The 15,166-nt window shown below is 31.9% G+C and overlaps 1 protein-coding gene across 3 annotated transcripts in view; it reads left to right on the top strand.

Moving 5' to 3' along the window:
- The first annotated feature begins 954 nt into the window (after positions 1–954).
- The window catches only part of LOC111505781 (uncharacterized), a 35,107-nt gene continuing 20,895 nt past the window's right edge, over positions 955–15,166 (top strand). For 2 of the 3 annotated variants that reach the window (XM_074175566.1, XM_074175564.1), the window contains exons 1-7: positions 957–1,272; positions 1,448–1,565; positions 4,907–5,056; positions 5,440–5,597; positions 5,654–5,819; positions 11,207–11,375; positions 11,791–11,985. In XM_074175566.1, coding sequence (XP_074031667.1) covers positions 1,248–1,272; positions 1,448–1,565; positions 4,907–5,056; positions 5,440–5,597; positions 5,654–5,819; positions 11,207–11,375; positions 11,791–11,985 — 981 coding nt within the window. In that variant the 5' untranslated portion in view covers positions 957–1,247. Of the gene's footprint in view, positions 1,273–1,447; positions 1,566–4,906; positions 5,057–5,439; positions 5,598–5,653; positions 5,820–11,206; positions 11,376–11,790; positions 11,986–15,166 lie in introns of all 3 variants that reach the window. The other variant, XM_074175565.1, reaches the window with a different exon arrangement.

Raw genomic sequence — 15,166 nt, 5'->3', positions numbered from 1 at the left:
GTAGCTGCCCATAATGTCAAAGTATTTTTCTATCCGCATCCCTTTGACAAAAACCTAACCATAAACTGTTTCAAAATACCTGCTCAATAAGTACTTTAAAACATGCTTACCCTGTCGAATCAAAACTCATATTTAGAAGTTTGAAGTAAAAATAAAAAATACAGCACTATCCCGATCGAAAAATCAAAGATAATATAATATTCTTCAGTTTTAGTACTGCTACATGTCTACTCAACTTATTTGGTTGATGTACCTGCAGAGAGAACATGCTTCGACATGAGTACGTCTTGTAGTTTGTGGCGCCGTCTGTTATATCAAGTCCAAAAAACAGCATATCTGCTTTACTTGTGCAAAGATGCATGGAAACCCTGATGTCATTGTATAAAGATAGCTTTGTATATTGTATAGTTTACATACAAAGCTGGTGTTTAAACCGATTCGCTTGTATGGTTAGTCTATATACAATAGTTGTATTTTGTCAAAATCTCTAGAAATGAGACTGACCCAACTTTGTATACATGTTAATAGATGGCAAAAAAATCATTTCCAAATGTAAACATTGGTTTGTGCTTAGCGCCTCTGTGAATGGAATGCGGAAATACGTTGAATCTCATTATTTTGTGAAGAATCAATAGAGCCGTAGATTGAGTGTTAGGTAGTATGAGAAATAATATGAATTCTAAGTACAGATTTCAATGCCATCGTTTGAATTTCTTTTCAACGTCAGTAGCATTGCTTAGACAATGTCAGTAGCATTGTCTCAGTAGTTTTGTCAGCGCCCTCTTCATGAGAGTGTTAGAACTATATTCGTAATCGTAATGAAAATTTGCCTTTTGTATGCTTCCTTGAAATTACAGAAAAAGGGGAGAGACGAGTTAAAATTTTTAACAATAGATAACGCTAGATACTGACTCATGGAATGTCATAACATAACCTCATAATCGGACGCATGCGTGCCATCTTGGTAAAATTTCAAACTTGTTTGGGTGTGAAAAAAAATGGTGTGGAATGTTGTATTTAAGTCAACGGTTATAGGAATATATTCTATAATATTAGCATTGAATGCGGATTTTACTAAGAATACTTTAAAGGCAACAACAGACTTAATATCATAATATTGTTATCGTTTATTTTTAGTTTATTTTTCTGGTGAATGTGAGGTTACTTTTAGTTTAGGTAGTTTTTTTACGATTTTTTTATTGCAAATATTCAACTACGTACTCTCTACTTTATAAGAAACAAAGAAAATGGCTTTAGCGATGGGTGATTTAGGTAAGTATCTGATGAGTGATACATCATATTCACTTCTAACTTCAATCATGTAGCCTGTCAGTATGCTCTCCCCAATATTTTTCATATTCCAATCAACTTACAAAGTTTCTCATGAATGAAACAGCTTGAATGAATATACCCTGCAACTGTGTGACCAATTATTTTATTATTCCAGATTCAACAATGGAAATCGTAATGAAAAATATTTATTCTTCGTGTGACCTCCAGAATACAAACTTGGTACCTACTTCCAAGTTGATTGAGTTCATAATGCCATACATGCTGGAAGATCTGTAAGTACTCTATGAAACTACATACTACTCGATGATTTATTTACATTCGTTGATATGAGTTCACTGTTGGCACTGCTAGATTATATTACTATGATTATATTATGATATTTAGTCTTCGCATACTCAGTCTCTACAACATCTACTGTTCTTCAAATTTAAATCTTGTACATTAGATGATATTGGTTTCATTTAGACTGTCAAACTATATCAAAATCATCAGAATGAGCTCTAGTGATGAGTAACATGATGATCATATAACCGATGGCAATAATTGATTCATTCTTTTCATATATTCTCAAGTATTTCAATTTTGAGTTCTAATGTAAAAATTGTTTTCCTACAATCACCATTCTATTATTGTACATCTAACTCAGCCTAATATAGGAACGTGTCAGCAATGTATACAAAAATTATGGTCTATCGACTTGTTTGCAATGCAAACCTTTAGAGTTCAATATCCCAAAACTGCCAGACTGGTTAGGTGTGCATTTATACTTGCTAGTTTTGTTATTGATGAACAACAGTCTCCTTAGATTATGATAGCAATAGTCATGTTTTATTTGAATAGTCAAAAATAGATTATACTCAAGTCTCTAGGTCTAAATAACTTTCTATGTTTTTTAACACTTTTATTTGTAACTAACGTTACTGCAGTTTCGTCCTATAAGGACGTTTTCAAACTTATACATTATACTATATGTTACGTTAGTTACATATAAAAGTGGTAAAAAACATAGAATGTTTTGATTCTCTTTTCTTCATTATGATTTCCTACCACGTAGTAACGGCTACATCCATCAATTTATCTCTAGGTCTAGGTTACAAATAGATCACTTAATATCTATGAAAGGGTCCCACTTGTAATCTAGCAAGTATGCATAGATGTAGTGATGTAGATGAAACATAATGTGATGTTGGTCTGACAACTCTGGAATTTTAGACTAATGAATATTCCAAGACAGAGCAGTGCCTAATCAACCGAACAAGTTTTGAAAATTTTGTTGAAATGTGTCTTTGTATTAACCAGCTGTTCTCCCTTTAAGATCATCCTTAGAAGTCGAAAATTGTGGAGCTAAGGATTATCGTAGTTTTACCTTTTAATGTGTGATGCCTAGCACAGCAAAGATATGTGAAATCTACTCATACCTCTCAATATATTGATATCTGCCTGATATATTTCATTCATGTACTCCAACTATTCTGTTATGTTTCATTTTTTTTCATATTTATCTTTTTCACTCATTATCTTATTATATTATATCATATGCCTATATTAGCAGTAGTTATAGAGCCTCATCTGGTTAGAGAGATACATTTGGTTAGATTTTGTGAGTAAAAGGGTTGAATATACATACACCCTGCATAAGTACATTCCCCCTGTTACCAATCTTATTTATTCGCAAATATTATGTAAATTATCTTATTGGGTCCTGAAAAATTATCACATATTTCAATATCTCTAGGTGTGATTGCATGATTGCTGATATATTAGGGAATTTTCAACGTGCATGTTTTTTTCAATACGCCTTTTCATGAAACCAATAATGTTCTTTCTGGCAGCTTTTCAGTTAGGGATTCCTCCTTGTTATACTATAAAGAATTCATGTTGTTTGACTTGTTAAACATTGCCTGGGTAGACCCGCAACTAACCATTCAAAGGTCATCACTCTGTGTTATGTAAAAGATGAGGAAACTGCTTAAACATCTTATAGATTAAAATTGTAAATGAGATAAGCCAAATTTTTTCTTGTCATGGTTAGAATAGTTAAAGGATATAGCTCTGTGTTGACTCATGACTTTTATGACATACATAATTTCTTCTTGTTTCATTATTTACATTATTTGTGTGCTTTTGGTATATAGAGGAGGGGATAAATTTAAATGTAAACAAGATTGTTCAAAAGGTTATGTTCATGGTTGAATATTTCTGAAATGAGCCTATTCTTAGTTTAAATCATTAAAGGAATGTAAATTAAGAAGTGAAAGTGTCATATTTATTTTTGTAATATTTATTGAGAAGTGTATTATTTAACACAGTGATTTACTTCATTTTGAAGTTCAAAACATTAAGAGGGTTTTGGAAATTAGTAGTAGTCTAAACAGGAAGACATTCGTTTATTTTGAAAGATAAAAAAAATTATACCAAATGTATGAAGTGAAGATTATCATTGAAATATAATTATGAACAAGTTTTATGTTGCATTTTTTTGTGAAAATATATGGATATGTTGATGAAGAAATTTCTGAAGAAAATTGGCATTTCTGTTTTTTATAAATGCTGATTTTGAATACATTGAATCATAGACCACAAATAGAGGAAAACTCACAACTTTTTCGAAACAGAATTCAAGCTATAAAAGGTTATTTGTGAAATAAAACTAATTAATGCAGTTTATTGTATTATTTTTCACTATAAAGGCTTTAACAAAAACCGCTACTCGTTACGCTATGCAATATCTTTCTCAAACGTTAATAACGCTTGAGTTGTTGGACTACAGTAGGGATGAACTACGATGTCCAACAGATCTTTTCACAGGTCACTGTCATTTGAATCATCATATGCTGAGACTCTGACGGATGGTATGTTGAAGGCAACACAGCATGCCATCCACTTGAAATATTTGTGGCATTCTGTAATGAATAAATATTGATAACTCTAAGGGTCATCCAGAGAACTGATCATGGCATCATGTATATGAAATTTTTCTTCGAATGAACTCAAGGTTGGTATCATTTAAAAAAGAAAAGACGTGGCTACTGCTCCGAACAACCTAACCTAACAGTGAATGACAATAACAAAGTACAAACATTTTCTCAAAACCTAAGGAATTGCCTATGTAAAGCCTATCTCTATTTGATGTACGAAGTGCAAGCTAGCATCCAAACAAGAGCTCTATCTAATCAATCGCAGATGTTGACTGTTTTGTCTTCTGTTTTCACTTGTAAAATAAAAGGATGCTATAAAAAGTGTTTTGTCGTATATTTTTTCAAGAGGCATGTTTATTCTTTTGTAATAGTGTTTGCTTCATTGGATATATTTCATTGATAGAATTAGAGATTTCGACAGATAGTTTTTGGGTTCAGTAGTATCAACATCTGTATGAATTGGTGTCCCAATGGAAATTTTCGGAAGTAAATATTTCAAGTTTTGTTTCGAGGCAATGATATGTTCAATTGATAATTGTGTTAGCAGTAAACTGGTTCATTTTCAACCTTAAACTCAATGTACAATAATACCATTTCTGTACAAAAAGAAAATGTATGATATCATACCAATATATCCAGAGGTTCGTTCACTTTTCCAAATCAAATACTGAATGAGGAAGTTTTTTTGTTTTCAGTTCAGCATTAGAAAGTTTGAAATCTTCATTGGACCCCAAAAACGAAGATATGTCCGTTACCAGTGAAAAATTTTATGAAGTTATGAATGAATGGGCACAAAAAATCACAGGCTCAAATGAAGAAGATGAAGATTTCATACGTACTCCTAGGTACGTGGAACATACCTTTGACTTTCTACTTCTCCATCTTTATACAAAAAATGTCGAGAATTTCGGAGGAAGGGAAACATCAACTAAGTTCATAATTAACTCTTCAGAAGGATGTGTAAATCATGCTTGAAAGTACATTCAGATACACAAAAGTCTACACATCTTTCTAAGGAATTTATTTCGAACTTGATTGCAATAGTTACACTACTCACACTATTCCAATAGGAAATAAGTTATTGCTATAGGAAATTGCAATAGTGTAAGACAGTGTATCAAAAATTTGCCTATAAATATCGTTTTTTGATGTGTTCCTCCCAAAACTGTTGATGTTAAATAAAATAATGTACTACATTCTTGTAGTAATTTCATTTTCAATATTTCAGTCAATTAGATATAGATGAAAAGCGTCTGCCATACACACAGTCTACGCCTAGAGCAAGTTTCGGGCAAAGACTGCTCAGATGTGAAGGTCTTCTAAACTTATCAAATGAGTCAATTTATAATATATCCGCTAGTGTTGATACCAAAGATAATAGTACAGGTCAGTATAAGTCTTTCATCACCTATCCTTATCAGCTAAAACTTTTGTTTATTCAGTTGGGGTAGAGAAAACGATTCTGGAAGAGCAAGTCAAGAGATTAGAACACCAACTGAATAAGGTTACGGGTGAACTGGATATGGTTAAAATACAGTTAACTGTGACCGAGGAACAGAATGACCAGCTTCACTCGGATTTGGAAAGATGTCGTACAAGATTGTCAAGGTTAGTGAATAATTTCATATTTTTTGGAAAGATAAGTTTTTCACTTCACTTCTGATACACCATTCATCGGAATTGGGCCTTTTGTTAAGAAGTTAAGATAGATATAAAAAATATTGACTCAAACTATGTTTTGCGCTGAAATTGCAACTCTAATTGCATTGGTGCAAAGCCAGGAAGTATTAAATCCAAATCAAGTACTTTTACCACCCACCAGAACTGCCAAGTTCTTCTCCTTTCACCAACCAAGGTGGCATCTTCAGTTTTCTTCATTTCCTGAAAACGCCAACTTGATTGGTGAAACACGCATCGAGAAAAGTATTGCAGTTCTGGTGATTGGGAAAAGTATTTGTTTTGGACTTTTTCTTTGCCAGAGTTTTTAGTTTCACCTTTTATCCTAGGAGTTTCACTAGCTAAAATATAATATTCAGGTTGAAAAAAGACAAATCTGCTCTAGAAGACTAACTTTTATTCATCACATAAGTTGCCAATGAGGATCTTCTCTGTAGTATAGTCAGTTTTTTAAGCAGTTTAGTCTCAAGTAATATTGTGTGGCAAATATTACAATTTATCCTCTTTTATTTTATGAGACAAACTGTCATTCACAATAAAATTCTCTTTTGTTGTTAAATTTGAAAAAAGAAATCAGCCTGAAAAACCCATGACTGGAAACACATTTTTTTTAAATTACTGTCAAGTTTTTCTGGTTATGAAATTACTTTTTCCCGGGAAAAAAGTGAGTACTTTTTTCACGGATATATATATATATATATATATATATATATATATATATATATATATATATATATATATATATAATTTAATTTTAGAATATTTTCTTATACAAAAGTAAAATTTCCTTCATATTTAAAAAATATAAATATTTTGAAATTATATTTTTTTCTGCCATGGACACAACTGCCGTTGATGTACCTGGTCGCAAATCGGGTTTGGGTGTTATTTCAGCACTGCCAAACGTTCTCAACATTTTATTAGCTATTTCTGTCCTGGATGGAATTTCATCAGAAGAACGTTTCATTGACAGTGGGGTTTCACAAGGTTCCGTTTTGGGACCGGTATTGTTTCTCATTTATGTCAATGACTTGGTCCATGTTAACATAAGTGGTAAATTCACATGTTTTGCTGACGACACCACTATCCTCTGGCATAGCAATACAACCTCCAATTTACTTGATCAAATCATCGTCGACATAAGAACGGTTAAAGAGTGGTGTGATTCCAATCTCTTATCATTGAACATCGATAAAACAAATGTGATCACGTTTAGATGTAACATAGGGGAAGTACACTTGGAAAATGTAAAAATCGAAAATTTGGAAAAAAACAAATTTTTAGGACTCTTCATTGATGAAAATCTAAAATTTGATTTCCATGTCGACTAATTATGTAAAAGACTAGCAGCAGGATGTCATGCAGTGAGAGTTGTGGCAAGAGAGTTAGACACTACTATCACAAGATCAGTTTATTTTGCACAAATTGAATCTTATTTACGTTATGGAATTTGTTACTGGGGAAATTATGCAAAATTTCGTTTCAATATGGTATTCTCTCTACAAAAAAGATCCATCAGATATTTATGCAAGGCTAGCTACAGGGATTCATGCCGCCTATTATTTGTGAAGCAAAAAATTCTGACCTTAGTATGTCTTTTTATTTTGGAAACAGTGTCTTATCCACAAAAAATATAAAAATCAATTTAGTAACACCGCAACTTATAGTACACGTCAGTCTTACTCCGTTGCCCTTCCCACACCTTCTCTTATCCTTACACAAAATTCTATTATTTTCAATAGCAAGAAGTTATTTAACCACCTTCCCATTAATTTAAGGCGAATATATAATGAAAAGAAATTCAGAAAGAAAGTGAAAGAATTCCTTGTTGGGAGGCCCTATTATAGTGTGGACGAATTCTACCAAGGCTCTATCGAATAATTGACATGTAGCTTTGTGTAAACAAGTTATTGAAACCAACACGAAATGGCTATCAATGTTCATTATGTAGAATGATATATTTACATTTACTTAATATTCATAAATTCATGTACTTATATTTGTAGCTGTTCAGCTGGACTCAATATTGTTCTGTCCATATACTCTGCTCCTGTGTTTAAGCATTATTTTATAGTTTATATTTATTAATTGTCCCTTATACGTGTTTTCTTTACTAGACTTTGCCAATAAGATGTATATATCTTGGGTAATAAAGCATATCGATAATTTTCTGACTTCAACATATTGTGATAATATGTTTTTTTCAATATTAAATCGTTGTTTTTCCCGTCACAGAAAAAAATTGTGTATTATACTCGGGAAAAATATTAGATTTTGTCTCCCGACGCGAAGCGAGCTAAAATCTAATACTTTTTTCCCTTGTATAATAAATAACTAATTTCAGATCATGTAAAAGAAAAAACAAAACTATGGAAACATTTAATATTAATGTAAAAATAATTATTTGAAATTTTCATTCTGTCCTCTTTTATTTCATGAGACAAACTGTCATTCTATTTTATTGTTAAATTTGAAAAAATAACTCATTTTCAGCCTAAAATACCCATGAGTGAAAAAATATTTTTTTTAAATTACTGTGAAATTTTTTTGGTTGAAAGATTGTATTTAAAATCATGTGAAATATAAAACAATACTATGGAAACATTTAATATTAATGTCAAATTGATTATTTGAAATTTTTTATGTTTACAAAAATTTCCAGTTGAAATTTTTGAAAAATGTAAAATGAATATAAACAGAATGCTTTCTATGGCTAAGATTTTAAAGAAGAAATGTTAATATTTTCCCAAAATTGTAAGTATTTTATTCTAATTTTTTTTCTTCTACATGTTCCCGAAAGGAATGGAAACTAATAAAGATAGATTTTGACTTATCTATGATTGAATGATAATTCTTGACTAGATAAAAAAATTGAAGTGAAAAAACTAAGAGAGGAAATATAATTTTAAATTATTAATGTAAGATAATTAAAAGTACAAGTACAAGTAAAATGCTATTGCTGATTTATCAGAAAATTACCACATATTTTTCTTGTAATCAACTTGGCAAAGTTTTGAAACACCCTGTATGAGTGAACGCTGAGGATTGCCGATTTTAGACCGGTTATGGCAAGAAACATTTGTAACTTTCAAACGATTTTTCACATTAAAGAATTTCAAGACTTGAGTAGCTAAAAGTCACACTTTCACTTGTAATTCCTGTGTTTCTTCGAAAGTAATTAACTTCCATATATGCTATCTTTATCAAAGAATGTTTGCATTCTCTTATGGTCATCATAATGAATGTGAATAATGTTGGTCGAGTCCTTGAATGGTAATAATGGGTTTTCGCGGTACTAGAAGCGTGACTGTCGTCCAGCCTTCTGTCCCATGTATTATGAATGAAAGATTATGGTGTCGCGTTGGAAAGAGACAGGCGATTGGACATTTTTGAAAAGAAAACGTGAACTGTTGCTAATATCAATAAGAATGAATGATTTGAGAAACACTTTTGTTCAATTCAATATTGAAAGATATATTCATTTTAATTCTTCTCAATTTTTTATGTATGTTTGATTATTCAAATGTATTTAAATTTATGAAGAGGTGATTAAATTTATTGGGAAACGTGACAAACAAAAATTATTAGCATGACGATTATAACATTATTATTCTACTGGCGACTCTTTACATTGAAGGATGTTTATTTGGAAGCTCCAACAAGTGGAAGCACCACGTTTTATTGGTAGAAACATGATCTTTATCCTTTGTTAGAGGGACGCCTTCCCAAAATAGCTTCTACAGGGTGGCTATTCAAGTCTTCAATTACACGGTGGTAATTTCTAAGAATATTGCAAGCTTAGAGAGAGTATTCAGGCAGTAGAGATTATATTATATCCAATACAGCTCAAGTTTCAAAAATTATAGTTCTTATAAGTGGCTCGTTATCAATAGATTTGCGAAAGTTACTACAAATTGTGGAACAGAATTCACATTTTTTTTTTCTTTAAAGGCAGAAAGCAATAAACTTATTTTCAGGCAAAATGAGTTCATTGAAAACTATAATGTTCACAAAAAATCAATTCATTTGAAAACTATGAAGTGGGGTTCCAGAAAATTCTGTTTTCCCGCAGATATATAAAAAATAATCACTAATATATATTTTATTGGTCCATTTAGTATTGAATATAATCCCCAGTATTGAAAAATCTAATATATTTCTGATTAGGATCCCATGAGTTACTCTTAAATTTTGATGAATCCTCCTGTACATTTATATCAAAATCAACTCCTCTTTCTGAACTTCTTCACACAGTTTCGATTAACTATTTTATAATATTAAAAACTTGATAAAATTAAATCATCTATTGACTTCGGTCGATAGCCAGTTGAGCAAAATTGTAATTTTGTTCTATAAATTACAATTATTATTATCAAATCATCTAAAGGAACAATTCGTTCAGGCCATTCTCAACCCCCGACACTGTAATGGACTGATACCCATCAGAAAACAACTACTCCCCTGGCTAATATCACTAAGGGCGTTGGATTATATCCGACAGGTGACGACTATATGTGAAAAGTTTTTTTCCCTTATACGAGGAATTGGGCAAATTTCGTATATGCGGTTGGTTACCTCGTTCACAGGCAGATGGGGCGATGACAAACCTGTTGTTTGTTGTCCGCTCCAGCCTAGTTCGAGGAATGATACTCTGAAGGAATTCGATTTTCAATTATCGGAAATCATCGACTTCATGTTGATGATAGACACTACCTTGCACTGACGAGAGGCCAAACAGCCCGAAACTGGTCTGCAAGTGTGTTCCAATAATTGAAAATCCATTACTGCAGTTGTATCGCCAACGCCCTTCGTAGTATTGGCCAGGGTAGTAGTTGTTTTCTGATAGGTGTCAGTCCATTACCCTACAGTGTAGGATGTTGAGACTGGCCTGATTTGTTTCTTTAGATGATTTGATTTATAGCCAGTCTTCAAGTATGCCCACTGACTATATGTAAAACTTGATGAATTTATCAAAACCGAATCTCAACGATTCGGTTTTCATCTCCACAATCGTCGCAAAATGCCATCCTTTCATAGGTCTATGCAATCTTGAGAACAGGAAAAAGTCGCAGGGGACCAAATCTGGTGAATATGGTGGCTAAGATATGATTAAGGTGTGAACATATGTTCGAGATGGGTATACCAACATGAAAAAATAAAACAATTGCTAATCGAATGTACATAGCCCGCGAAATTTGAACATTCATGTCATTTTTCAACAGACCTCGTGAATCAAATTAATTTCGGATAGCTTCATCATCAATGCTAATATTCCTCAGGGATCAAGCCAAGTTGATTTCCTTTTTTTGTTTTTTCAGTGAACAACAGGTCAATGATCACCTACAAAAAAACAAAAGTTGCATAGATGAACTTAAAGAAGAAATAAGATTTGGAAAGAAACGAATAGAGGAACTCAACAAAAAGCTCAGTCAGTACGAGAAAGACAATTTTCATATGAATAACTACATCCAGCAACTAGAAAAGGAGGTTTGTTCAAATTTTTTCTTTTCACCATTAGTGATTTTATATAATTTAACGGTACACAGAATAAAAAAAGGATGGGTGCATGAATACCTAACCCTATGTTGAAAATATATATCTTTATCAACTTCCTTAACATTTTCAATGAGAAAATTGTGAAAGCAAATATACTATGTGATCTTCTTTCAAAATGTAAATAATACTCAATGTTTCTTAAAGAATTTTCTTTAATATTTGTTAATTCTTTTGTCTTTCTAAGGAAGATGTAACTTATCCTTTTTTTTAATAAAACCTTTGAGTTTGAGGTTTAATAAAAATTCCGTGTATGTAATGGGTGACTTCTACGTACTATGGAATTCTTTTTTCATATCAAAATTTTTGACACACTTCATAATATTCACATATTTGCGTTTCTGTAAAGAACACCGAATTAGAAGAAAAGTTGGAACATTTTACGAGAAGAGAACAGGAGTGGAAAAAAGAAATGTTCGATATGAAGACAGAACTGGACATTAAAGAACATGAGATTATAAGTATTACAAAACTCAACGAAGAATTGAAGTTGAAATTGTCAGAGAAAAAGAGTCAAGTCGACCAACTCACAAACGAAAACGAGGTAAGTTTTGTTTTAGATGTGGTGTGTCTGAATGATGAATATTTGGTTTTTGAATCTTACAAGGTGGCTCAAACACACACACGTATATACGTGAGTAGTGCAATACACTTTCATCGAAACAAGTTTCAAAAATACATAGTAAAATGTTAGGAAACACAATTTTGCATTTATATCATAAGGCAATAATATTTCTTGAATGAATGATTGTTTTCTACACCAAATTACAATTCCTCTAAGCTATCAATATCAGCCCACTAGAATTTTACTATTCAGATAAATAACAATACAATTCGTGTCTATCTAGTTCAGCATGTTGTTAATAACAAGAAGTAAAAAGATTGGAGGTTATTGTTATCAATTATTTCAAAATTATTTTCAAAATTTAAATCAATATACAGTGATGAATAAATAATTGTAGAAGTTTTGAAACAGTTTCAACTCTTGATATCCCACAAGGATCGGTTTTGGTATATATTTTGTATTTATTCCATGTTGATAATATTAAAAATAAAGGTTTGATGGGTGATCACATCTCATTTGTAGATACTCTTGCACTGTTTCATTAAGAGAAAATGAGAATTCATTAAAAATAAATATGAATAACAAAATGAAAAAAATTGAGAGCTGGTTGAATGACAATCAACTTAGAAAGGACAGTTTTCATGATTCTCAAGCAGCAAATGAATCGACTGAGCTGAAAAACGAAGATTTAGGTAGAACAATTGATAGAGGAAGGAATCTATTGTACCACTAATGGAAGCAATCAGAAGGATAATTTTTTTAGATCCTCGTATACAAATTCTAATGCTCATATTCTCTCGAATCAGATATTCAGTTACAATTTGGTTATTTTGCACTTAAAAGCAATACATATCTATCACCAAAGAAAAGAATAATCTGATTTCAAATTGTTTAGAAGTTTTTGATAAATTAACTGAAAAACTTGAAAAATCTAATCTATGTTATTTTCCAAAAACATCAAAGAAAAATTTTTAGTTCGATGATGATTTAAAATTATTTGAATGTTAATATTTTCTCATCATCAAAAGTTATTATTGATTTTTATTAACTTCCTCATACCAGCATAATCCTGTCTGGAAAAAACCTTGAGGAACTTCTTAGTCCATGTCATATGTCCGTTGAACTCACATTGAGTATGGTGTAGAGTCACCTTGTATGACGGCAACATTTTAATAAATTTATTAAAATTCATCATCATTTCGCCACAATTTATTCAAGATTGAGATTTCACTGTATCCTGAACTATTCATTTGTTGCTGCCAGTTTTTCCAAAGAGGAATAAGCAAAACTCTTCAGGATGGGATGATCTCCCACTTAAACTTTTCCTTAAACTGCCAAACACTGTATTATCTTAGCAGAAGCTATAAATAAATCTCGCATAAATGGTATTTTTCCAGATTGCCTAAAAACTGCTGAAGTTATCCCATTATTTAAAGGAGGCGATTCTAATATACCTGCGAACTTCAGGCCAATTTCTTTACTGCCAACACTATCTAAAATCGTGGCAGAGTTAATGAAAACGGAATCCAGCTTTCAAGCCTCTAAGAGCACAAATGATGCAACTTTGTGCTTTTTTAGAACTTTACCTTCGACTGAATGTTGGTGAGGCTGCAGTGGCAGTATTTTGTGATCTAACAAAAGCAATCGGCTGTGTTGATCACAAAATATTGCTTCAAAAACTTGAAATCTACGGATTTAGAGGAAACATCTTGTTGTGGTTTGAGTCATATCTATCAGATCGTGTTCAAGTAGTGAATTTCAAAAGTTCATCATCAGATAAAATGAGCATTAAATGTGGAGTACCTCAGGGATCTGTCCTTGGGCCTTTGGTGTTTTTATTATATATGAATGATCTGGCATATATATCGATTGAAGGCAAATTCACAAGTTTTGCTGATGACACGTCTATACTTTGGCATGGTAGAAGCACTGATGCACTAAAAATTAGGGTAGAGCATGATATAGGCAAAGTTAAACAATGGTGTGATGCCAATTTATTATCTTTCAATATACCAAAGACTAATATAATGTCCTTTGAATGTAACCTGGACCATATAATTCTTGAAGAACAAATTTTTAGGCCTCAACATAGACAACAAATTAAAATTTGGAACGCATATTAGTAAACTATGCAAAAAATTATCCTCGAATTGTTATGCGATAAGGTCTATCTCTAACTCTTTGGACTATCACTCTGCTAGAAAAGCATACTTTGCACTTTTCGAGTCCCACTTGCGGTATGGAATTTGTTTCTGGGGGAGCAGCTGTCAAAATTTATTGAGTCAAGTTTTCACAATACAAAAAAGAGCAGTGAGATTCATTACCGGAGCTAGAGTGCAAGATTCCTGTAAGCCTCTTTTTTTAGCACATAACATCTCAACAGTTTACTGCCTCTTTATTTTAGAAAGAGTCTGCCTAATGCACAAAAAGCACAAAGATAACATCTCGAACTCAACTCAGAATTATGCCACTCGTCTCACGTTCAATATTCCTCTCCCTATCCCGTCAACAGCACAAATTAAAAATTCGATTCTTTATAATAGCAAAAAATACTTGGGAAAGAAAGTTTTTGGCTTTCTACTACTCCATCTTGATACAAAAAACAAGGATGAGGGAATCTTCCAAGGAAAGGAAGGAAGTAATCAATTTTAAAATAAGTAACTCTATACATGGATGTGTAGATCATGCAAAGAAGTAATTTTCAGACACAAACTGAAAGAAAGTTCTCCTGAAACAGCTACTTTCATATAAACATTGAATTACACGGAAGAAAAAAATTCTTTCGAAACAAATACTTCTATATGAGCACTGAATTATACAGAAGATACTTTTCTCTACTCAGTTTGTATATCAAACATTCGTTGTGGAATAAAAATCAGATATCATTCACATGAGTTCTACTTTAAATGAATGGTAATAAATTGCACTTACATGGAACACTGTCACCCTCACTGGTATACACCGATGTTTCGCCTTAAGACACTTGTCCCAAGGCTCTTTCACAAAAATTATCACTCCTAAAAATATAACCCCTTCAATTCAATAAATACTTCAATTATCTTCCCCTTTCAATTAGAAAGTTAACATGCTACAAACAGTTTCGAAAAAGAGTAAAAAAACTTCTGCTAGATAAAGCTTATAATATTGAGGAATTTCTATC

The sequence above is a fragment of the Leptinotarsa decemlineata genome, unplaced genomic scaffold, assembly GCF_025532065.1.
Source record: "Leptinotarsa decemlineata unplaced genomic scaffold, Ldec_3_MD MMD2_tig00001064_RagTag_RagTag, whole genome shotgun sequence".
In the NCBI taxonomy this organism is placed as follows: domain Eukaryota; kingdom Metazoa; phylum Arthropoda; class Insecta; order Coleoptera; family Chrysomelidae; genus Leptinotarsa; species Leptinotarsa decemlineata.
Note: the sequence above shows the minus strand (reverse complement) of the source record. Positions and strands in the feature narration are given on the sequence as shown.